Source organism: Carya illinoinensis, chromosome 9 (assembly GCF_018687715.1).
Source record: "Carya illinoinensis cultivar Pawnee chromosome 9, C.illinoinensisPawnee_v1, whole genome shotgun sequence".
Lineage (NCBI taxonomy): Eukaryota > Viridiplantae > Streptophyta > Magnoliopsida > Fagales > Juglandaceae > Carya > Carya illinoinensis.
Window position 1 is genome coordinate 41,454,866 of NC_056760.1, and position 25,092 is coordinate 41,479,957.

The 25,092-nt window shown below is 36.0% G+C and overlaps 2 protein-coding genes across 2 annotated transcripts; one reads left to right on the top strand and one right to left on the bottom strand.

Annotated features, from left to right (window-relative positions):
- Nucleotides 1-2,851: 2,851 nt before the first annotated feature.
- LOC122276498 (auxin transporter-like protein 2) lies at nucleotides 2,852-7,604 on the top strand. The gene is made up of 10 exons (XM_043086273.1): nucleotides 2,852-2,958; nucleotides 3,109-3,604; nucleotides 3,908-4,122; nucleotides 4,217-4,402; nucleotides 4,559-4,671; nucleotides 4,770-4,953; nucleotides 5,094-5,191; nucleotides 5,813-6,020; nucleotides 6,176-6,433; nucleotides 7,042-7,604. The coding sequence occupies exons 3-10, from the start codon at nucleotides 3,952-3,954 to the stop codon at nucleotides 7,267-7,269; spliced, it is 1,446 nt and encodes a 481-aa protein (XP_042942207.1). The 5' UTR covers nucleotides 2,852-2,958; nucleotides 3,109-3,604; nucleotides 3,908-3,951; the 3' UTR covers nucleotides 7,270-7,604.
- Nucleotides 7,605-22,882: 15,278 nt separating this feature from the next.
- Nucleotides 22,883-24,634, bottom strand: LOC122277258 (lactosylceramide 4-alpha-galactosyltransferase-like). Its single transcript, XM_043087198.1, has one exon. It carries the CDS (start codon nucleotides 24,456-24,458, stop codon nucleotides 23,118-23,120), a length of 1,341 nt encoding a protein of 446 aa, XP_042943132.1. The 5' UTR covers nucleotides 24,459-24,634; the 3' UTR covers nucleotides 22,883-23,117.
- Between the last annotated feature and the right edge of the window lie 458 nt (nucleotides 24,635-25,092).

A 25,092-nucleotide genomic window follows, 5' to 3' on the forward strand; every position in this document is an offset into this window, starting at 1 on the left:
TTAATGATATTAAACTAACGAGGTACCATAAAATGTCATAGAAATTTACAAATGCAATCTAAAGTAGTACTCACATAACAGGCCATCTTAATTAAGGGAAAAAAAAACAGTAAATTTCTTATATTAATCTTTTTTTTTTTTTAAAGTCATCATTAGAAATTAAGTGGGATGAGGGTTCAAATAGGAGAGGATGGACGTAAGTGGTGCAAACGTGGAACACATTCCGAATTTTGATCCTCGTGACAAAGGAATTAGTGGTGTCAATTGTCAAAATCTATTCCCTAATCATTACTTCCCCCACTAAGCCTCCTCTACAGTTATAATTTACTTTTATTTTTTTAAAAGCAACAGTAAAATAAAGTATTCTAAATTTATGGGTTTGAGTGTTTGACGAAATCTAAACGGCAAATTAACTTTAATTGGACCCAAAAAAAAAAAAAGATAAGAGAAGATAGAGGGGTAATGTGGGGAATTCGTGCAGCAGAAAAATGGAAGTGCGGGTCGTGTTGGGCCGAGGGGAGAGGAGTGGAGCGGGTCAAGAGCGGACAAAATCCCCGTTTAAACGGTGCGCGTTGGAGGTCTGTCTTGTAAGGAATATGTGTGACACTTTTTCTTATTTTATTTATTTATTACTACGTTTTACATACATGCACTCTCTCCCCCAATACCCAATATCCTCTCTATGGTGGCTTTGCGGCTCCACCACTTCTTTTTTCTTTCTTTCTTTCTTTCTTTTTTTTAATTTTTTTTTGTTCAAAATAAATTTTAATTATTTTTTTTCTCCTTACCGTGGGAACAAATGATACAAGAAAAATCGATTTGTACGATTAAAATTTTACAATTAAAATGATTATCTCTAACAAAAATATTGTAAAAATTTATTTTTCTTGTAATGTATATATATATGTACAACCTGCCCAAATTTTTTATTTTATTTTATTTTCTGAGCTTGTTTAATTTAATTAGATAATAAAAATAATAATACTTAACCCTTAAACTATGGGACATTTAATTTTCATTGTCCCTAAGATTATGCAGAAAGTAATGACCCCACTAAGCATGTCAGGAAGAGTACTTATCGATCACAGCTCCACACAAACCCTTAGAAAACGTTTCACTTCATGCTAAAGAAAGTGGTGGGATTATCCTAATAAGGTTTATTAAATTGCCCATTTGTTCCTAATTAAGGACTGACTGGCCCCATAGATTACTTTGTCATGTATAGCTTCGATGCCGGGGTTGTTTTTTATAATTGCCCATTTGCAAATTTTTTGTGTAATGTTGGTACCATAAGCAAGTTGCATTAAATTAATAATTCCAACCAACAAAAAAGAAAGAAAGATAAAGATAAGAAAAGAAAAGAGAGAGAGTCATGTTCTTAGCACATGTATTTAATCTTCTATTCTACCCAAAGAAATTAAAAAATATCAACTCAATAAAGCAAAGAGAAGGGAAAAGAAGTTTGAGGTGGAGAGGTGGGTCAGTCAAAGCCGTCTGAGACTGAGGGAAAAATGGAGTGGGCATCTGTTTCTTTTGATTAGGCATAATGAGTCACGATTCATGAGGCGGCGAGGCTGTGGGGTCGAGCCCTCAAAGCGCGAGGGGTTCTAATTCAATTTTGTGCTCATGTTTTTCTTTTCTTTTCTTTTAAAGCGTGCCTAACCCCAACCAATTCATGCCGGCCGCGGGTCGTCAGCATCATGGCTCGGCTTCTTTCCTGCCAGAACCTCGCCTCAAACACACGCGTGCCGGCCCTGTACCGAAACAGTGTCCCCGCGCGGCTGCGCCCAAACAAACAAACAAAAAAAAACAGAGAGAGAGAGAGAAGAAAATTTCTAGGCGATTGTGTAAACTGTGTTGTTAACGTAACGTAATGGGCCTCCATTTGCATACGTCGGCAGCATTTTCCGGCCCACGTTTAAACTAATTACGAAGGTATCTTTGACCTTTTATGGGCGAGGAACAACTCACAGACAGCCTGTTATATTATTTTTACTAAAAATTAAAAATACTTTTCAATAACGTTTCAAGACTCGAATGATAATATATCTCCTTATGATTATTAAAAAGAAAATAAAAAAATATTTGAGAAATTTGTTTAGATAGTAAAAATATTTTATCTCATATCATTTATCATTATAATTTTTTTAAATTTTTATATAAAATATAAAAAATAACTTAACTGTTTTTAAATTTTAAAAAATAATATTTTATTTAAATTTTTATTTTTATTTAAAACTATAATTTTTTTAATATTTTCTCACTTTTCAAACCGCATGTTAAAAAACACATTGCATGGGGGTATGTCGAAGTGATATGGTTTTGGGTTGGAATTTTTGGCTTCACGCTATTGACTGAGGGGACAGGGACGAGGTTGATGGAATCGCAATTAATCAAATATTAAATCGAAAATGAATTGTTGACAGGGAAATTGAATTCCCGGAATAGTTGAAAGGGATTTGGATCATTTTCTCAAGTTCATACATTCTTTAAACTATGGAAATGGATAGGTGGGAAAGCGGTTTCTAGGCAGAAATTTAACCCTGCAACAGTGTAAGAATAAAAGAAAGAAAATTTTAGGGAATTAGATAAAGAAAATATTAGTTAAAGTTTTAAATGAAAGGTGATATTACTATTTGAATGAGTTTTTTAAAATTATATTTAATATTCAATAAATATTTATTTATTTTATTTTTTAAAACTTAGGTAGGGTAAAATAGTAGAATATCAACTATCAAGTGAAGGGCATTGGGGAACAAGCAAGTGAGAGTGTATAAAGTAAAAGTAATAGCCGTTGAAAGGGGATTGGGGGGGCTATAAAAAGGAATGTCCATGGCATTATTGGGTCCTTACTGATGAGAACAACGTCCCAGTCACTTTGATCTACAAGCTGCTTTCCTCACCAAACGGAGACCCAGGGAATCGAATCGGAATTTGGGAATTCAGGGCATTTGGCTGGTTTCGTCTCTCTCACCCTTATTTTCTCTCTCTTTTAAAGTGGACAGTGGGGAGAATTTCAAAGGCGAAAGGAAAAAAAAAAATGCAAAAACATAGTACTATTATATTAGTGTATTAAACGTTTTGGGTTTTGTTTATATATATATATAGGTTTGAATAGGAGCGAAAAGGGTCTTTTTCTTCAACTTCTGCAAGCTCCTTCGAAACAGCTGCTGCGGAGATTCTTATTTTTTCTTTCCTGCTTTTGAGGTCTCTCTCGCCGTCTTTGGGGGTTCGGCACTGCCTTTTCTCTGTGCAAATTGGTGGCGCATTAAAAGCGGGGCTTTTACTGAGCTAATATTGGTTTTAAAGGGACGCGGAGAGACATTTGTAGCTTGAGATTTTGCCCATTATTTGGACGCAGTTAAGGCTCTTCCCCACCTGCTAAATCTTGGGATGAAGAATACTTGACACTCTGTTTTCTCAACCGTACTGGCCTCCCTCTACTCGTGCGCTCTTTCTCAGTCTTTCTCTCTCTAAAGCCACTAATTTGTCATTCTGAAAACAAGGAAAAGGTGATATTACTGTCATTTTGTGTGGAAGACAGATCTGCGGTTGCTTCAATCTTTTCGCGAAAGAGACCTCTCGAAGAAGGAAGTTGAAAGTGGTATTGAGTTCGCGTTTTCTTTTTTGGTTCTCTCTTTAGTCTTGTTCGTGAAAAACATGTTACGACTCTGCCCCTTTTGTTTCCAAGCTTCGTAATTTGCTTCTTTCTTTTTGTTTCTGTTCTCCTTTCTCCTCCATCTTTTTTTGGACTTTGTGTGGAAGCTTATGTTTATTTTTTCCCCCCTTTTTTTAAGAGCTCAAGAATTTTCTGTTAGTCGGATCTGGGGTCTTATTGGCTTTCGTTTTCTGGGGCTGCGTTTGATTGTAGATTTTTGTCTCATTAACTGTCTTTTATATGTTTCAGATCTACCGGGATTTAGACGTTGCCTTCGGAGAAAAACGGAGACAATGTTGCCTCAGAAGCAAGCAGAGGAAGCAATAGTTCCCAACATTAGTGAGACAGAACACGAGGGCAAGGATGAAGAGAAGGTGGAAGAACATTCCGTGTTCAGTGTCAAGAACTTTCTCTGGCATGGTGGTTCTGTCTGGGACGCATGGTTCAGCTGCGCTTCCAATCAAGTAAAACCAATTACGAAAACCATAAAGAAACACTGATTTTAGCCTATTCCTTTCAAACGAATTAATAAATTTTGGTTCTCTTCTTTCACAACAGGTTGCGCAAGTGCTATTAACACTTCCTTACTCTTTCTCTCAACTGGGAATACTATCAGGAATCTTGCTTCAGGTATTCTATGGAATAATGGGAAGCTGGACGGCTTATCTGATTAGCGTACTCTATGTAGAGTACAGAAGCCGAAAGGAGAAGGAAAACGTCAGCTTCAAGAACCATGTGATACAGGTTGGTTCTGCTTCTCAGAATCACCAGCACCACTTATTCCCAATCAAAGCAAACCCACTGGAGGAAAAAAAATTAACTCCGGTTACTATAGTCCAACACTTCAGTCTTAACTATGTTCTTAACTTCTTAAAGTAAAAGCACACTTTTCGATTGCAGTGGTTTGAAGTGCTTGATGGCCTTCTTGGTCCGTACTGGAAAGCGGTGGGGCTCGCTTTCAACTGTACTTTCCTCCTCTTTGGATCGGTCATTCAGCTTATAGCTTGTGCAAGGTAAGATCTTTCGTCAAAATTCACACTCAATTGCGGTAATTCTTGTCTGGTTTGTTGGACATCAACAATTTTTTTTGTACCTTCCTGACGAGTTACAGTAACATATACTACATCAACGACAATTTGGACAAACGGACTTGGACCTATATTTTTGGTGCTTGCTGTGCTACTACAGTTTTCATACCTTCCTTTCATAACTACCGGATTTGGTCTTTTCTTGGCCTCGGAATGACCACTTATACCGCCTGGTACTTGACCATAGCCGCTGTTGTCCATGGGCAGGTAATCAAACCTCAAAGTCCTTGAGTTCAAGCCATGTTTTGTGTCTTGTAGGAGTAATAATTCTCGAGGTTTTTTTTTTTTTTTTGGCGGTTTTGCACCAACAAATGAAAAAAACTGAAAAAAAAAAATTGTAATTGCAGGTAGAGAATGTGTCGCATTCGGCGCCAACAAAACTAGTGCTATACTTCACCGGAGCAACCAACATACTCTACACGTTCGGTGGTCATGCTGTGACTGTGTAGGGTTATCTTTTCCCCCCAACATGTTTATCCCCTTGCTCTTCTTTCACTTGTTTCTACACGGCTTCTGTCTGCAGCTTTTGCCGGCCATCTCAGTGTTGGCGACCCACAGACAAAATCATGCAATCAACTTTTGTTTGCCCGGAAACAACATTACCCTCTCCTTCCTTTTCCCTAGGCAAAATGCACAGTAATGTCTTGTATATATTCTAGTTTAATCAAATCCAAACTGTATTCTTTGCTTAGTCTAGATTCTGACCTTAACCTAGTCTCCTTTGTCTTTTCCCACGAGATATTATCCTTGTCCTATACAAACATAAATAGTAATCAGAGACTATGGGATTGGGGACACTTTGGTAAAGTCACTTCGTTACTTACATATGTTCCCAAGCTTTCACATGAGCCTCTAGCATTTGTCTTGGGGACTGACGGTCGTGATGAATGTAAATATGATAAATGTAAATTTTCATGTAGTGGAGTTAAAGTATCTGATTAAATTAAATTGAAATGCTTTTTTTCCAGAATTGGGCCGCCCCTTTCGTTTTTCCCTTCCTAGATTTACGAGTGGGAAGCAAAACTGATTCTGATATGTGGAATTCCTCTGAAAATGAATGTTTCAGGGAAATAATGCACGCCATGTGGAAGCCCCAGAAATTCAAGTATATATACCTGATGGCCACACTTTACGTTTTCACACTAACCATTCCTTCAGCCACTGCCGTCTACTGGGCTTTTGGTGATCAGCTCCTCAACCATTCTAATGCCTTCTCTCTCCTCCCCAAGAATGGCTTCCGTGATGCCGCTGTTATCTTGATGCTTATTCACCAGGTTGTATTACTTAACCATAGGAGCCTTGTCGAAAAAAACTGTACTTTATTACATTTTTGGTTTTGTTTTTGCACAAAACAACTGCCCTAGAAAGAATGAATGATATTTTCACTGGAATCTAACATTCTGTTATATTTTATGAAATTGTTTTGCAGTTTATAACATTTGGGTTTGCATGCACCCCGCTCTATTTTGTGTGGGAGAAGGTGATAGGGATGCATGACACAAGGAGCATCTGTTTAAGGGCGCTAGCAAGGCTACCAGTGGTGATACCCATATGGTTTTTGGCGATAATCTTCCCATTCTTTGGTCCTATAAATTCTGCAGTTGGGGCTCTTTTGGTTAGCTTCACTGTATACATTATCCCATCTTTAGCACATATGCTAACCTACAGAAAAGCTTCAGCCCGACAGGTAAAATCTCCTAAACAATAGGTCTCTGATTCTGTTTCAGGCTTTCACTCTCACTCACACCGTCCCCACGAAGGCATTTGCCTTTTTCCCACTTTGGCCTAGACCTTTAGGCTTTACTAGTGGCAAGTGGTAATTATCTTGATCCATTAGGGGTAGGTTTAGCATCGGAGATTTAGTGGGCACCCGGCTTTGATGGGCTTTCCCACATTCCACAGTTGCAGAGTGCCCACAAAAAAGTGAGAGCTGGAGAGTGTGAAGCAAGTGTACAAAAGCATTTAAGTCTTTGATATGGAAATATTACTATAACGAATGGAGATAGGTGGCAAGTCACTTTCATTTGGTTATAAGCTACAGTCTTGAGTATTGTACCATCTCTTAAGATGAGCTGGCCGACTTGACTAACTTGTTTTTCAATAATTCAATTAGGCCCATTTCTGCATAATCTGTCTAAAAATTCACCCACCTCTTAAAATCAATTTGTGGTAGAATCTGGGGTGGCTGTTGCCTGTCCAGGTTTTGTGTTTGATGCGAGTTCGCAATGGGGCCTTAAATAATGTGATCAAGTTTGGTTCACCTTTGTTTGTTCTTTTTTACCATTTTTCTTGCAGAATGCTGCAGAGAAGCCTCCTTTCTTTTTACCAAGCTGGACTGGCATGTATGTGGTCAATGCTTTTATAGTGGTTTGGGTTCTGGTGGTTGGCTTTGGGTTCGGAGGATGGGCCAGCATGACCAACTTTGTGAGGCAAGTAGACACATTTGGGCTCTTTGCCAAGTGCTATCAGTGCAAGCCTCCAACACCAACACCAACACCAGCAGCAGCAGCCCCTCATCACTGAAATCACTCAAGACGACTCTCTCTCTCTCTCTCTCTCTCTCTCTCTCTCTCTCTCTTCCAGCTCTTTCTTTCTTCCATATTCTGTATCATACATGGGGAAGTAGTAATATTTCCTCTACATGTGATGTGTGGTGGATTTTTTGCTCTTTTTTGGGATCTTATATTTTTTTGTCTTAAATTAGTTCCTATAAAATAGTGTGTGATGATTCCCTTGCTATCAAAGAATAGGCTTTACTTGAATCAGATATATATGTTTAGGTTATCTTTTACAATTATCCTTTTTTTTTGGTGTTGACATGTTGTTGGGATATTATAATATATGATTTTGTTGGCCTTCTTCGCTGTTATAGCTCCCAATCTCATAATTAGTAGCATGTTTCCAAGGGGCATCTTATATATATATATATATATATATAAGTGATGGCATGGGGCTTCTCTGTTTCCATTTTTATTTTTAATATCCACTTTGCCTGACATCATAGGTTGAATATGGACATGTTTGAATGGTCCATTTGACCTAAGATTCCATTTGAGAGGATGGAAGGTGGACATGTCCCACCGATAGGGTATGGGTTGCACGTGGGTTCATTTTGCTAGTCGCGTGCCACTCTTTGCTCCTTAATATTCTGGCTTCAAAAAATCAAAAATCACATGTGAACTTATGCAAGAAGACCACCTCCTTTCCTTATATGGTTGGTTGAATTATGCTATTTGTTTTTAATTTTGTTGCCAGATATTGTGGGATGGTCTTGCCGGTTCTCTGAATATGTTTATTAACAAATGGTGGTTAAGGGTTCCCATTCAAAGTGCTGACTGATTATTGACTAATGATCATTGATTTTTTTACTTTGAATATTTCATGGGCCACTTGATTGGTCCATGCGTTTTCCACCTCGTTAGATGGTTTGGTGAGACTAAACTCTCGATTCAAATCTACTTATCCCTCCCTCCATCAGGCAGGAGGTACTCACTCTCACTCAGAAAATTTAAAATTAAAAGACAAAATAATCATTGAACATGGAGGGAAGAGAATTGGCATACCATTGACTATACCCTACTTTATGGTTGGGCAACCGGAGTCCGTCTCCTAGCCCACCCGTGTGTCCTACCCGGCTGTCTAGGTATTGGGCGAAAAATCCACCTATTTATTGAGTGGGACGAATTGGATTTTTTTGTTAATATAGCAAAGTGGGGTGTGGGCAGGATATCCACCAGTCTGGATACCCACCCGCCCAACCTATATATATATATATATATATAACACCCTAATTCTAATCGAGCGAGTTGAGCTTCGCCTCTCCTCATCGTCAGGCTTTCATATTTAGGAAACTTTCTGAGCGAGCACCTCCTCTCTCTCATATTCTCTCTTTTTTTCCTTCATCTCTTCTTTTTTCAGAACGTTGAAGTTTTCTATTCCCGAACGAAAGACCCACGGCGTCGTTCTCTAGTCTTGAATCAATTTTGATTCCATTTTGTGTTTGATTTTGATTCGATTTTAGTTGATTTTTAGGATTTGGAAGGTACAGAGGAGGAAATAGTGGAAAGAATACTTTTTTGTGGGTTTTTGCCTTTTAGGAATAGAGGAGCGGCCGGCTCTTGCCCTCCATCTGTTCACCCATATAATACATATAATAGGAACAGACTACCTTTCTATAAGTTGGGCGCAGAGGATGAGGTGGCATTAGATACCCCTACCAAACAGCCTGGGAGTGAAGTAGTTGCCAACTAGCCTACCCTACTTATTCGTTCTACTCGTTCTTTAATCTCCTTTTTTTTTTTTTAATTCTATTTATTTTCTCATTTTTGGGTTTTGGCTTACCACCACTCTTGATTAACTATAATACCCTACTCTTATTATATTTGGAAAGTGAGATGTGAATTTCTGTTTTAAATAAAAGTTTAATATATTATTTTATAATATTATTATTATTTTGAGATTTGAAAATGTTGAATTGAGATCTAAAAAGTTTGAATTGTTTATTATATTTTATGTGAAAACTTGAAAAAGTTATAATAATAAGATAATAATTTTATATTTTATCCCATTCCCCAAACATGCCTTAAGTTGCCGTTGTAGTAAATGCATGTCATTGAAAACATTTTGACTCATTAATACTAACACATGCTGGCCGTATTCACTCCATCCAATCTCTCGTTCGAGTTTTTCTTGTTATGTTTTGCCTTTCATTCTCCTCTGTACTTGTTCCTTGAATTTTTCCTAATTTTTTCAATGTACTTTGTTTTTCTCCATGTTTGGGCTTTGATGCATACATGTGCTTGTTTTTACTACTTCACCCTCTTCTTATGCTACCACTGTACTAAACCCACCACCTTCTCTTCCCACTTTTAGGCACGTCACAAACACCATTGCCACTTCCTACCCCACAATTATAATGGTAGTCACAAAAGGACTAAGAGAAGTGCACCTTGGCAGCCTCTTAAACCCTCGAGGTTTTTTTTTTTTTTTTTTTTTTTAATCTTTTATCTTTTTTAGAAATAGCATATGCCATTTATATTAGAAATAGCTACAAAGAATCTCCAAAAATTTACATGGTAGCAAGACCAAAAATATCCACCGCAATGTTCCTTGAAATAAAATCTGGAGGATCATACCACCATTAAAGAGTGTCACCCAAAAAATGTGCATGTCTTGCTGGTAGATGTGCCACCTCATTTCTTGTTGACCAAAATGTAAGACATCAAGGAACTGAATAGAGGATAATAGAAGTTGTATCTCCTGCAACAAAGAGCTGAAACTTAACTAATTCTCATGATTTCAACGAATAGCCTCTAGAATAATAATCTAATCCATCTCAAGAACTAAATGTGAAATTCTCAAATGATAAATCATTTGTAAACCCTGCAAAGCAGCAAGAACCTTAATATCATCAACTGCATGAATCCCCTCCTCTTTCCGAGACATAGCCATAATCATATCCCCTCTATCCTCTCTTAAGATATCACCCATCCAAAAAAGTTGTAAAGAGTGAAAGACAGCCCCATCAAAGTTAAGTTTCCACTTCCCACACAGAGGAAGATGCCACCTTAAAGTACTAGTAGTGGCCTCAATAAACTTTAGCTAAAATTTAGTAAAATATTAATTTTTAACTTTCATTATTTTAATTCTAATTCTAAAGAAGTCATGTGAGACAAAAGAAGCTCCAGAATAAATCACATATAATTATCTCTTCCAGCCTCACCCCTACACTCCCAATAAAAATCCATTCCCTTTCCTTCCTTCTCCATCTAGATTTCCACATTCTAACACCCAAATATCACAAACCAACAATGCCCACGAACCAACAAACCAGATTTCCACATTCCAAAAAAAAAAAAAAAACTAAGACATCCACATTCCATTTTCTAGAAATCAGCTTGGGCGTGGGTTTACTTGTATTCGGTGATGAAGATGAAAATAAAGGAATGAAATCGTGGGTCACCTATAAATGGGTTTATAAATAGATGAAATCGTGGGTCACCTGGGTTTACAAGTGAATGGAAAATAATAATTCGGCTGCTGATATGGAAAATAATTTTTGAATACAAGTAAATGGGTTTATAAATAGAAGAAATCGCCGGTCACCTACAAGGATGTGGGCGTGGGTTTACTTGTATTAGATGAAGATGAAATCGGAAGTGATAAATGGATGGAACTATTGTATGCGATGTTTTGAGAATATGATGAAAAAATGTATGAAGTAATCCCAGGAGTGAGGGAGAAGACCAGATTTACCTGCCGTATGCCTCAAGTGTCTTTGTGAAAATTGGTCACGTAGCCTAGGAGTGAGGAAGAAGACCAAAGCGAAATGAAATTGTGCTTCAAGTGAAATGTGCGAAAGGAATAGCACGAAGGAGGAGAATTTTTTATGCCAAAATATTGTTTTGGCCAATAGCTATGGCTCAATAAATTTGGCCAGTGAAATTATTGAAAGCTAAAATTACTGTTCATTTGTTGAGTCCATTATAACCATTTTTTGTGTATTTTAGCTAAATTTTAACTTTGTTAAGCCTACTACTAGTGCTCTTTGTAAGGATAAGTTCTTTTTGACTTGTCGATAGTTCTGAACCAGTTTATAATTTTCAACATAGTCAAAACAACTATCCACAATCTCATAGACAATGAATTTAGTTTGCTGAAACAATTTTAAATTCTAGAATCTTCATATACCCCAAGCAATAATTAGAACTCCAATAAGGATACTAGAATCACATTGCTGCATTAGTGCCCAGACTACAAATCAAACCTTACATAAGAGGCCAACAGAACCATGTCATTTTCAAAGAATTTCTTCCAAACTTTTTGAACAGTCGAACACTTGCATAGAATATGAAATAAATCCTCCTCTACTTCAATTCATAAGGGACAAAGGCTAGTAGCAATTATTTTGCATTTAAACAAATGAATCTTTGTAGGTAGACTGTCACTACAAGCCCTTCGTAAGAAATTCTTTAAATGAAAATTAAAAGGATTTGCTTGGTTGCTCGGTTCAATGTGGGCTTCTTTGGTGGGAATCACCAATGCAGTTTATAAGTCATTGAGCTCCACAGATCCTTGCTCACAAACATTTAAGCCCAACATTCTTTGGGATGGTTTAGATTTCATATGGTGAAATGGTTTACCATTTAAGGATGTGATTTATTCATCTTTAATCACAATTGAGGTAAGAATCAAGAAAACATTACGATTGCACAAGGAGTTATGGTATGTAGGAGAAATTCTTCTCTCTAACAGTTTTCTCTCTAGAGAAAACAGAAAGAGGTGAAGTGGGAGGCAGTTTCTCGTCAGGCTGGGAATCTTTTCTGGTACGACGGAGGATAGAGGTGGGGTATGGAGGAACTGGAGGGTAAGTGGAAAGGGTTATATCTCTCTGAGGAAGAGAGCTTGGCGATTGAGGTAGATGAGAGAATGATAAAGGGGGTGGGAGACAAAGAGGACCAATGCTTAGTGGGAAAAATTCTAGCGGAGAGGAAGGTTGGACAAGGTGTTATTGGTGCTACGATGGCGAAGGTCTAGCGAGTTAGTAGGCCTGCGGTGTTTCAGGAGGTAAGAGCAAATGTTTTTGTGATTACATTTGCAACAAAAGAGGATAGACAAAGAGTGTGGGAAGGAAAGCCTTGGTTATTCAATAATAACCTAATTGTCCGTAACCTATTTGATGGTTTTACTAAACCAGCAAACATGAGTTTTGAGAAAGAAAACTTCTGGATTCAGTTGCATGATCTTCCCTTAACTTGCATGAATGATGAGTTTAGGAAGATGGTTGGTGGTACGATCGGGAAGGTGGTAGAGATCGATGTTAATGATGATGGTTGTAGTTGGGGCGAATTCCTTAGAGTGAAGGTGGAAGTGGACCTAACAAAAGCGATAACTAGAGGGAGAATTGTCATTGTGAAAGGGAAGGTGTTGTGGATTCCTATAAAATATGAAAAGATGCCACAGATTTGTTTTGAGTGTGGGAAGTTTTTCCACAGTGATCTTGGGTGTGCTGGCAAGGCTAGAAGGAAAAAATTTCAAATCGAGGGTGATGGTCGATATGGAGTCTGGCTAAGAGCTGAATTGAACCAAAAAAGGTTCGGAATGGAAGGCGACAGAGGTTTTGCTGCTAGCATTTCGAATGGAAGATTTAATGCTAAAAAAATGGATCGAAAGGTGAGTGATGACTTATCTTAAACAAATGTAGATAAGGGGAAAGGGAAAAATAACACTGGGGGAGATCCAAGAGTTGGCAAAGGAATGGTAGAGGTAGTAGATAACAGTATGGCAAATCTAAGGAATGTACTAGTAGAGGAAGGGGGGAAAATTTTATGAAAGGAGGAATGGGAGGACAGATGATGGTTAAAGTTAAGGAAAGGCAAGGAAAAACAGAAACAATGAAGGAAGGAGAGGGGTCTTTGGTGGAGATTGAGGTGCAAGAGATCCAGCCAATGATTAATGAGGTTTTATGTGGGGAAGCTAAGGGCAGTAAGCAAAACTTTGTAGTGGATATGATAGGTGAAAAAAAAGAGGGACAACATGACAAACCTCAAGGGGTAGGGAAGTGGAAGAGAAGGGCGAGAGTGAAAGAGACAAAGTTAGGGCATGAGAAAGGGAAGTCCCATGTTAAAAAACCTGTGGATGAAGTTACAAAGGAGGATCTGGTGGGAAAGGGGGGAAAGAAGGTTAGAAGAGAGGAGAGTTTGGCTTGTGAAATGACTGTTGTGGCGGAAGCTGCCTTGCCAAACATAATGAAAATCCTAAGTTGAAACTACTGAGGGCTTGGAAACCCTTGGACAGTTTAGGACCTTTGCTTGTTAGTGAAGGATAAGAAGCCCAACATTGTCTTTGTAATGGAGATAAAATTGAAGAGAGGTAAAGTGGAATGGCTGAAAAGAAGGGTGGGTTTTCAGAATTGTTTTGAGGTAGATCCAGTGGGTTTAGGGGGAGGATTGATTCTGTTTTGGGATATGGAGGTGGGGTGGAGGTGTACAATTATTCTCAGAGACACATTAATTCATGGATAACTGATGCTGAATCTAAAGTTAGATGGCTTTTAACTGGTTTTTATGGTCCTCCTGAGGTGCAAAAAAGGAATGAGGCTTGGAGCCTATTGGAATCCTTTAAACCTCCAAGAGGGAAAGGATGGTGTGTCCTGGGAGATTTTAATGAAATAATCATCAATGCTGAAAAAGAAGGGGGAAGGCCTCGGAAGGAGTCTCAAATGGCTTCATTTAGAGAGGCCCTGGAGGTTAGTGAGCTGTATCACATGGAGCAATAGATATAGTGATGAGACTTTCACTAAAGAACGTCTTGATATAGCAGCAGTTAATCCCAAATGGAATGAATTGTATGCTGGTAGGGAGCTTGAGATATTGGCTTCAAGATGTTCTGACCATAAACATGTTCTTCTTTGCTATAAAAGATCCATGACTCTAGAAAGATTCAAAAGCAAGGGCTTTAAATATGAAGCATCATGGGCTCTTGAGGAGGGGTGTAGTAGTGTAATTGCAGTAGAATGGAAGAGGTGTGTGGATGTGAGAGACTCGGAGCTGAGGGTACAACGATTGCTTAAAAATTGTAGTTTGGCCTTGAGAAGATGGAATAGGTAGTTGGTTAAAGATAGAGGGAAGGAGATACTAGAGAAGACTGCAAGACTTAAACAGCTCCAAGATGAGGAAGGAATGCACATGTTAGAGATAAGAAGGGTTTAGCAGGAGGTGGGGTTGCTGTTAGATAAAGAGGACCTTAAGTGGAAGCAAAGAGCAAAGAAAAGCTAGTACCAACTGGGGGACAGAAATACTCGTTTCTTTCATGCTTGTGCAACTCAAAGCAGAAGGAAGAAAACCATCAAACAGATTCTAAACAAGGAGAAAAGACTAGTCAGTGAGTTTGCTGAGATTGAAGGGGCTTTCAAACTCTACTTTGATGATCTCTTCAACTCCTCCCATCTTACAGAAGCTGAAATTGAGAAGTGTCATAGAATTGTTGACCCGAGGGTATCACATGAAATGAATGAGAAGTTGAGTAAAAAGTTCACAAGAATAGAAGTGAAGGAGGCTGTTTTCAAGATGGCTCCCTTGAAATCACTAGGGCCAGATGGATATGGCGCCAGCTTTTTTCAAAATCACTAGAGTATCATGGGAGAGGAAATCTATGATGCTGTGATGAAGTGCTTAAATGGTGGTAATATCCATTTCTCTTTAAACTATACTTACATTGCTCTTATTCTTAAGGTGAAAGAACCAAGATTGGTTAGTGAATACAGACCTATAAGTCTTTGTAATGTAGTATACAAGATAATACCAAAAGTAATTGCAAATAGGCTAAAGTTTGTGTTATCTAATGTAATTTCCCAAAACCAAAGTGCTTTTATGCCAGGGAGACTTATTTCTAACAATGTAATGATAGCCTATGAAGTTTTGCATACCATGAAGTCAAGATAAAGGAGTAAGAATGGAAGCATGACTTTGAAACTGGATATGTCCAAGGCCTATGACAGAATTGAATGGAAGTTTCTGGAACAAATGATGAGGAAGTTGGGGTTTAATGAAAAATGGATCTAGCTTGCAATGGGCTGTGTTTCATCAGTTTCCTACTCTGTCTTGGCAAATGGAGTTCCAGGTGAAAGGTTTGTTCCAGCAAGGGGATTAAGGCAGGGAGATCCTATATCTCTCTATTTGTTTATCTTATGTGCTGAGGGGTTGAGTGTCATGTTTAATAAGGCTGATCAGAGAGGGATAATCAGAGGAGTCTCTGTGTCAAAAATGGGGCTAAGGGTTAATCATCTACTTTTTGCCGATGATTGTGTTTTATTTAAGAGGGCAAAAAAGGAAGAATGGAATGAGATGATGTAGATTCTTCAGAGGTATGAACTAGCATCGGGTCAAGTCCTGAATAAGGAAAAATCTTCATTGTTTTTCAACACTAATACTAGGGTAGTTAAGAAGCATAGTATTTTAAAAGGTGCTGGAGGAGTAGTGTGTGGCTAGGGGTGAATATCGGCCTGTCCGGACCGGCCAAACCGACCGGACCGGCCATTTTTGGACCAGACCGAATTCAGTCTGGTCCGGTCCGGTCCAATTTTAAGAGGACCGAACTCATTCGGTCTAGTCTCGGTCCGGGGTGGAACAGTCCGGGGGTTTTCCACCCCGAACCGGACCGAATGAAAAAAAATAAATAAAAAATAATTTATATAAATAATTTTATAAATTAATTATATAATTTTTTACTAATACTAATATTTATAATTATATACTAATACTAATATCTATACTAATACTAATAGTCTAATATGGTATTAAAAAATAATAATACTAATAGTCTAATATTATAATATACTATAGTTATACTTATACTAATATAGACTATATAGTTATATTAAATACTATAAGTAATACTAATACTAATATATAGCTAAATCACTATAAGTATAACTGTATAACTATATATATTTAGTATGAATGTATTATTATATTCTTTAATGTATAACTATAATATACAGTACTACTATATATTAATATATTAACATATTATAAGAGTTATAGTATAAATTATAATATAGAAATTATAATATACTAAATCACTATAACAATATAACTAATACTAATATATAGCCATACTATTAATCTACTATTAATACTATTATATAGTTATACTTTTCACTATAATTAGTATTAATATATAGCTATACAGTTGTACTAATACTATTAGTCTATTATATAGTCTAAGACTCTTAAGTCTAATATAGGCTATATGGCTATAACTAATACTAATATTATTAATACTAATAATGTAAAAAATAGTTATACTAACTGATTGATTCAACATAACTAATATTACTGATATAATATAGCTATACTAAATTACTAATAGTCTAATACAAATTACTGATAATTATACTAACTGATTGATTCAACATAACTAATATTACTAATACTAGTATAAGTCTATAACTATATATATTACTAATAGTTATAGACTATTAGTATAGTCTATAAATTCTTATAGACTATACTAATAGTAATCATAAATTATAATACTAATACTATAAGTAATACTTTACTAATTTATACCATAACTCTTATAATATGTTAATATATTAATATATACTAGTACTATATATTATAGTTAATAGTTATACATTAAATAGTATAATAATATATTGATACTAAATATATATAGTTATAGACTTATAATGATTTAGTTATTATAAATTTACGATTAGTATAGACTATAGTATTTATATATTACTAATTGTAATATATAGACTATACTAATAGTTTATACAAGTTTCAGATCAAGTTAATGTCAAGTCAAGTTCAATTCATGTTTCAATTTAAGTCATGTCAATTATGCTATATTGTACGTCAAGTTATGCTTTAATTACTTATGAATTTGATTATACATTCATACTTTTACTGTCATACATGCATCATTAGCCTGTGTGGAAATTTTTGTTAACTTACTGAAATTTATAATCAAATCTCATTATGGTAGTCCCAACTACCATTCCTCCCGAATGGTAGATCTTGTTATAGGACCTGAAGGAGGATCAAGAGCTGACCAACTAGACACAGTTGACTAAGCGACGGTGCAACATCAATGTTAATATAGTAGTTAACATAAATTACTACTTGTACGATGAAGTTGCATCTCTAACTGGTGGGTTTGGGTGTTGAGAAGTGTTGAGGAGAGTTGTGAATAGTAATAAAAAGTAGGTGAAAAGTAATAATAAAGTAATGAATAGTAATAAAAAGTAGGTAAAAAGTAATGAATAGTAAAAAAAGTAGGTGAAAAGTAATAATAAACTAATGAATAGTAGTGAGAAGTGTTGAGAAGTGTTGAAGAGACTTCAACACCCAAACACAGTTGTTCAATAAATTTTTATGTATGAAGTATGTTTTAAGCATTTGAGATATTTTCAATTTGGTGCATAGTATTACTAAAGAAAAAATTTATCCACTGCGAATATTGCATATTGTTAGATGCATGTTAAGAACATTGCATCTTATATATCATGAACGGGGGTAGATAACCTTGTGTTGCATGTCTCGACGCTTCAAATGTCCGTCCGATCCCAAACGAAATTTGGGAGCGTCACAAAAGTTATATTCTAACAATATTTTAACTCATCATCTCACTCTACACACTTTATATATTTTAAAATTATTTATTTTATTTTATTCTTATTAAACTAATTGAGTTGTTCTACTTATCATCCATATACCACATACTTATTATAAAAAAAATAAAAATAAAAATTTAATAAATAAGATAGTGTATGAGAATGATAAGTAAAATTATTCAATGTAAGAATGCAAACGATTCTAAATATTTTAACAGCCAAATAAAAAACCAATATTGTATTAAATAATGTAATTAGAAATTATAAAATTCACATTTTTATTTTGAAGGTAAACCTTGGACCGGTCATTGGGCTCGAATGTACAGGGCCTGTAGAGTAATCTCACGTATGTTCACGAAGTCAACTCAAAAGCGAAACGGTCTCTCCGATTTCCCTCTAAAAACCTTGTCCGTCTATCTTCTCACTCTATCAATGCTCAGCCATGGAGTCTTTGGTCCTCGGAGCTCCTCCTATCTCTTCCCAATTGCTAACTATCACATCTCGCAAATCTTTCTCTAGGTCCAAAACCCTAGGCACATCGCTCTCCGCTCATTCGGTTTCTTCTCTCTTGATTTCTACTACAATTCCTCCACCTACATGTTGTATAATCGTATCATTATTTTTATCTTTTCATTTTCAATTTTTTTTAAAAAAAAAAAATATAACCAGGCGAAGCCCTAGGAACAAGCAAAAAGGACCTCCGAGGGCACCTGTGTCTCCGACTCCAACGAAGAAAGATCGGTTTGAGGATGATGATGCGAGCGTCAAGATTGAAATTGACGAGTCTTTCTAGCGTTTCATGTAGCCAGTAAAATGGCTTCTAATTTTATGTCATCCCTATGATCTTCATGTGATTTCTGAGCTCCGAAATTCTCTTCATTGCTCTTGGTGTCGTCACTATTACTTGCAACTTCCCGCGCCGTGCCCCGCCGGGGTGGGGGGGGGGGGGGTACCAATCCTCAAAGAAAAACTATTTTCTCAAGTGATAAATGACAATTTGTTTTTAATAATTAATTTTAAAATTTGAGTCTTATAAATGAAATTTTAATTGAAGTGTTGATCAATATTACAAGTGGAGACAAATATAATATGCAGATTTCTTGCTTCCAGTAATCGAGACTCCATCTTTGAGTTCTTGTTTCATTATTGTTAGGAACTAAATTGATTGGGTTCAATATTTTGAAAACTTATCACTGGTAATAAGAGAAGAGACAAAACCAAAAGATAAGGTAAAAAAGAGATAAACTAAAAGAAGTTAACTCGGACTTCTAAAAAAAAAATGCTTCGCAAGGCAGGTTAGACTTTATCACTATAAGGAAAAAAACATATCTCCATAAAAAGAGGGATGAACTCTCCACAAGCTCGAGGTACAAACTCCACCAAATTTCTTTCAAGGGTGGTGTCCTCTTCAACCTCTTGAAATCTCAAAATTTTCTATTGTATTGGTAATATATGATGCCATTAGAAATTCTAAAATCATCAATAATAGTAAATTTTACCTCCTAAACAATCTCGGTAAATAGATTTTTATGTCGAATTACGTAAATCTATGTATCTCTTTTTATTTATTTTTATTTATTTGTTTACTATTTATTTTATGGGTAAACATGACGGATGTTCGGGAAGGTTTTTTCTCTCCTTATAATCTGTCGTTCAAATATTCATGACATTAACAATTACAAATGCAGGAAGTTATTGGATCGATTCTAATGTCCAAGTAATGTGAAAATTCAAATGACATCTGAAGTGTAAGGCTGCCATAATTAGCACAAGCAAGAAAATTTTTACAAAACTTATCAAAGGTGGCGGCGACTCTCAGTTGTACTCAATCTGGGCAATGTTTGATCTTCCTGAAGCTTTCAATAAATTACGAAATGGATTTATTAAGGTTTCAGAACCAAAGAAGTACATGGCGTCTTACATAATTTGGTCCCCTTTCTTCTCGACCGAATAAAACTCGAGATTTAAAGGCTTGCTTAGGTAATAAGAAATACGAGAATTTTGTGAATAGTAATGAAAGAATTTATATTAAGATATTTTATTAGATCTTGAGAAAAGAAAAAGAAAAAATTAGATTAAAAATATTATAAAGTTAAAAAATTATTTAAGTATAATTTTTTAATTTTATTTTTGTTTTAAAATTTGAAAAAAAAAATTGTATTATTTTTTGTATTTTGTTTATAAGTTTAAAAAGTTAGAATGAAATAAAAAAGTGTTTAGTGTTTGGCAAGTAAAATTTTGAAAGAAAATTATGAAAATTTTTGAGATGATATCACTTCCTAAACATGACCTGATCTCTCAAATTCTAGACAAACAAACGATTAACGAATGAAAAATAACGAGTAAGATTGTGGTTATTTTAAGCGTGCGAGCCAGGATAGTCGCCTTGAAGATTTTGAGGGGGATGGATCTGTTGAAGGGGATGAATGAATGGGCAGCCAACTTTTTTTTTTTTATGGGTTTGTTATTCAGCCATCTAACTACACATCACATATGTTTTAATTTTTATTTTTATTTTATTTTTATTAAATTAATTAAACTTTTCTACTCATCATTTCTACATTATATATTTATTAAAAAAATAATAAAAAGATTAAAAATCAAAATAGATGCGTGGTGTAGGGATAATACGTAGATTTTTTTTTTTTTTATAATTGGGTTGGACGGATAAAGGTGGCATTTACAAGAATAATAGGCCAGGTAAGTGGTTCACTACACTTGAATCCAACCCCATTTGTGTGTAGATAATAGCTGTTTTCATGATAAAATTCATGGACACAGGCTCATGGGTGTGGAGGTTTTAGCCTTTTTAGGTACTACTACTTGTCCAATCTTCCCATCTTGAGCTTGTAAATTTGGATATGAGATGGTTTTATGAATAGTGTTAAGAGTGTCTATGAATATTGTAAATATTTGGAAAAAGTTTTAAGATGATGGTTTTATAGAGTTTTAAAAAAGTAGTGAGACCCACTTTGAATTTGTTTGGATGTGAAGTTTTTCAAGAGAAGTTAATTTTAAGAGATGATGTAATAAATAATATTAAATAATTTATTTAAAATTATTTTAGAAAATGAATAAACATGAAGTGGCTGCCGTGTATTTATTTATTTATTTATTTAGTTTTTGAAAATTATTTTATTAATTTATTTTGAAGATATATATATATATATATTTTTATTTGTGGGGGTTGGAAAGAATCTAGAGGAGTTCTAACCAAGATATTGTTTGTTTGAGAACGAAACCGTCTTTGACTTCTAAGTTTCATCCTACACATAAATATAGCCTTAAAACTCGTTGTGGGTGCCATCTTGGTTGAAAAGTCTACCTTGATTCATGTATTAACGCTCAACTTTAGGACTAGAAATGAAAAAGATGTAAATATATAAAGTAAGCTCTACAAGTTTACAATATAAATTATAAAAGGCCTACACACATAAGATCTTCTTACTTGGGCATTATAAATGTTGTATAGTCTATTTTATGTATCTATCTTTTATTCAACATTTAGAATTACTTAAACCCGAATTATTATTATTATTATTTTTTATTAAAAAAATGGTTCATTCATTGCCTGTGGTGAATACAATATTTGATTTTCTTGTTTGTAAAGATAGCATAAAATATTATGTCATATTTTATTCTCGCTTGAATTTTGAGTTACTTCTCTTGAATTATGGTTCATACCTTAGATTAGATAGTGTTTAGTCCCTGTCTTTTCTTAATGCAAAACAAACTCCCTCGAAAGCGATTTCTTGGAAGAAAGTGTTGCTCACTTTCTCCTTGCCGGCTTCCACGGTTTTTTTTTCCCATATAAAGTAGCCGTCCGTCTTAGTTCCTTCTGCTATCGTTTCCTTTTTCGTTCTACTGTTTAAAGGCAATGAGTATCTCGTATCTGTCCGTACAATGCATGCATATCCTTTTAGACCATGTCGGTTATCAGAGATACCAGAAGAGAAAGGATGAAGAGGACCCTCCCTGCATTCGCAAAGAAGCTCAAAAGGAAAAGGATCAAGCTCAATTTTAGAGTACTCATAATCGGTCTTCTTCTTCTTCATTTCTTCTTGTTTTTTTCTTCTTCCTCTTTGAGGAGATTATTTGACATGGAGGATACCCGTTTGGAAGCCTGTTTGGAGGACTACGTACAATGGTTCGCCTTTAATAAAGTCCATGGAAAAATATATTTTGTACATTCAAATTACTATTGTAACGCCTCAATGGCCTATATTCTAAAAGGACTAGTAAACGATATAATTGGAGCTCCATTGGAATCCCTTATAAAGAGGTAGAACTTATCATTCCCCAGCAATATAAGATTCCATATACCACCTATCCTTATTCTTATCATATGAGGTATTACAATCTGTTCTCTTTAAATTCTCAACTTCCTTGTCGGGCCAGTTCATCGTAGGTTGCGTGGCTCAAGTCCTACATTTGTTGTTGGGATTGACTTTAATATCATTTGAAACACTCTAATGAAAGGCCTAAACCACATATACTATACTTCAAAAGGACTAGTCAATGATAGAATTAGAGCCCCATTGAAACCTTATAAAGAATAAGAATTTCTCTTTCGTAAGCAACGTGGGATTCTATACACCACATACCTTTATCTTTATCATATGCGATATCGCAATTATAATTGACATTTCGTATCATTAATTAAGGTCTCAGCATCAAGAAATTATAACTCAATTGGGTGTAAAATTATTCGTTTTTTGATATAGCAATGTAACAGTTTTGATATTTTAGAGTGCAAGGCATAAAATCCTGATTTTAGAGTATTTTAGGGTGCAGAGTGTGCTTGGTCAAACTAAGTTTGCTTAAGAAGATAGCTTCATGGATGGTGAATTTGGCTTTAGGAATAGGAAGGTCAAATATAGCAACTGCAAGTTGAGGGGGGGAAACGTCATTTAAGAGATTGCCTGAACGTGGGTTATGGAGATGCAGGGGATGTAGATTTGGTTGAAATTCAGAGGGATTAGTACATGTGCAGCGGTTGTAATCAAAATTTGAATACCTTACAATATATGCTTGTTTGCGTGACTTGGAACAACAGCCAGGGCAATCTCTATTCCAATGTTAAGCTGTGTGAGATTTATTTCTTTGTACAGGATTGTAAAATGAATAAAAGGAACTAAAATGAAAAGGAACACCTCGAAACAGAGGAGCATCCATATAGCCCACGAAACAGAGCTATAATTCAACAAATATGTACCAACCTAGAAGATGCTCCAACTGGAGGAGATTATCAACACCTTTTAGAAACTTTTGTCTTTGAAGTATATATCTGTTGGCAAATGACACAGTGATTTGAGATTAAACTTTCCATGACGCTTCCCTCTTCGATTGCTAACCTGTTTGTTTGCCTGTTCCATAGGTGAACCCCATAAGTCTCCCCATTTAGCTGAAGCAGCTTGGCTTTTACCCATTTGGAACTGGCCTGGTTTTTCGGTGCCTGGAAAAGCCCGCTGATCCTAAGCCAATCCACCGGATAGAAGGCCTTTGATGGCAAGACTGTGAAGTTGTAACCAGGTCTCCTCCTTACTCTCCCAACCACCCTGGAAACCAAATAGGGACCATTATGCCCCCATTTATTCCCATCAAATGTGTATGCAAACTCCTGCATAAATTTGAACAGAAGTGGATGATTCATGTCAAACGCCAAGAATGCGTTGTTTAACCTGTTCCATTTCTTGGACTCCATATCCATGCTCTGTGCTCCAATTGAGTTCTTTAACCCAGTAAGAGGTTTCAGCACAATGAAATCGGTGTCCATGTAAACACCTCCATACTTGTATAAAACTGCAAGTCTCAACAGATTGGATAGATTCTGAGCTAACGGAATCTCGCCGGGGTCCTTTTCCGCCCTCCTAATCCCTTTAAACCAAGCTTTGGCCGGCGTGTTTTTTAACAGAAATGGCAAGTCCGGTGTCACTGCGACGACTTTGAATCCCCGGTCAAGGAGCGGTTTTAGAATCATGTACCCTCTTGCAGAGTCCATGCTTTTTGACAGAATCATTAAGCAGCCTCGAGGGTGAGACTTGAAAAGGCTATCCATCGTCAAGAACTCTCTATGCCCAAACGACCTTGCCGGGGAAATCCATGTCATGAAGAAGTGAGCCTCGCAGTCATGGTTGAAGAACTCCAGAACCCGACCATGAAACAGCCGTGTGATGTTGTTTGACTTGAAAATGTCGAACTTTGATAAATTTTCCCGCAACCAAGCAATCCTTTCTTCTTCTGTGACATTCAATGGAGGAACCGGAAGATCCTTTTCATCGTCAAGTACTTCTACTTCACGTTGATCACCAGTCTCTTCTTGCATGGAACGTATTTGAAGGAGTCCGATACTCGATCTCAGTCGTCCTAATTCGGTTCTTTCATGAGCCGCCAACTCGTCGACGATTTGCTTATCGGAAAAAGTACGAGACTGGTGGGAAATCTCAGAGGCGATGCTGTCGGTGTAGATGATAAAGATCAACGCAGCAAACGTTATGGTAGAAATGATTCGCAGTTTGGTACGGCTAAGGCTGAATACCTGGGAATCAAACATCTTAAAATTCTCTGTAAATTTCTTGAGTCTGACCATCGTGTGAGAGTTTAAAGAAGCAGCAACAAGTCACGTAGAGAAAAAACTACCTCCAGAAGAAATTTCATGCCACTCAGACCAAAGTTAATCTAAATATATTGAAACATACATATATATAATCCCACAAAGACTCTGATGATGTTTCTAATGTGAACAGCCTTTCTAGTTAATGTTGTCGAAGCTCTGTCAGCAAGCCTTTGTGATGGGCCGATGGCTTTGAAAGTCTTGATCAGAAGTCTTTTCTTTTAATTATGATTTGAGTTTTATATATTTATTTATTTTTATTTCTGGGTAAATGTCAAGTCTGGACGATTTAACATTAGAGCATGACATGGAAGTACTTGATTCTTTAGCAAGTTCAATAATGCTGAATTTAGAAAATAAAATAATTTGCCAAATGAAACGCACTCGTTTTTTATTTTTCACAATTATTTATCTTTGAATTAAATTAATTATTAGATGCTTTCCAAGAAGGAGCTGTTGTGGGGTTTTTATAATTTTAATGCGTTTGGATCTATTCATGTGATTTCTAATATTACTTAATTTCCTGTATCAGAAAATATTTATGCTTATAACTGTATCAAGTTGTGCCACATTTCTCTCAACAGAACTTAGACCAAGGATAAGATAGATA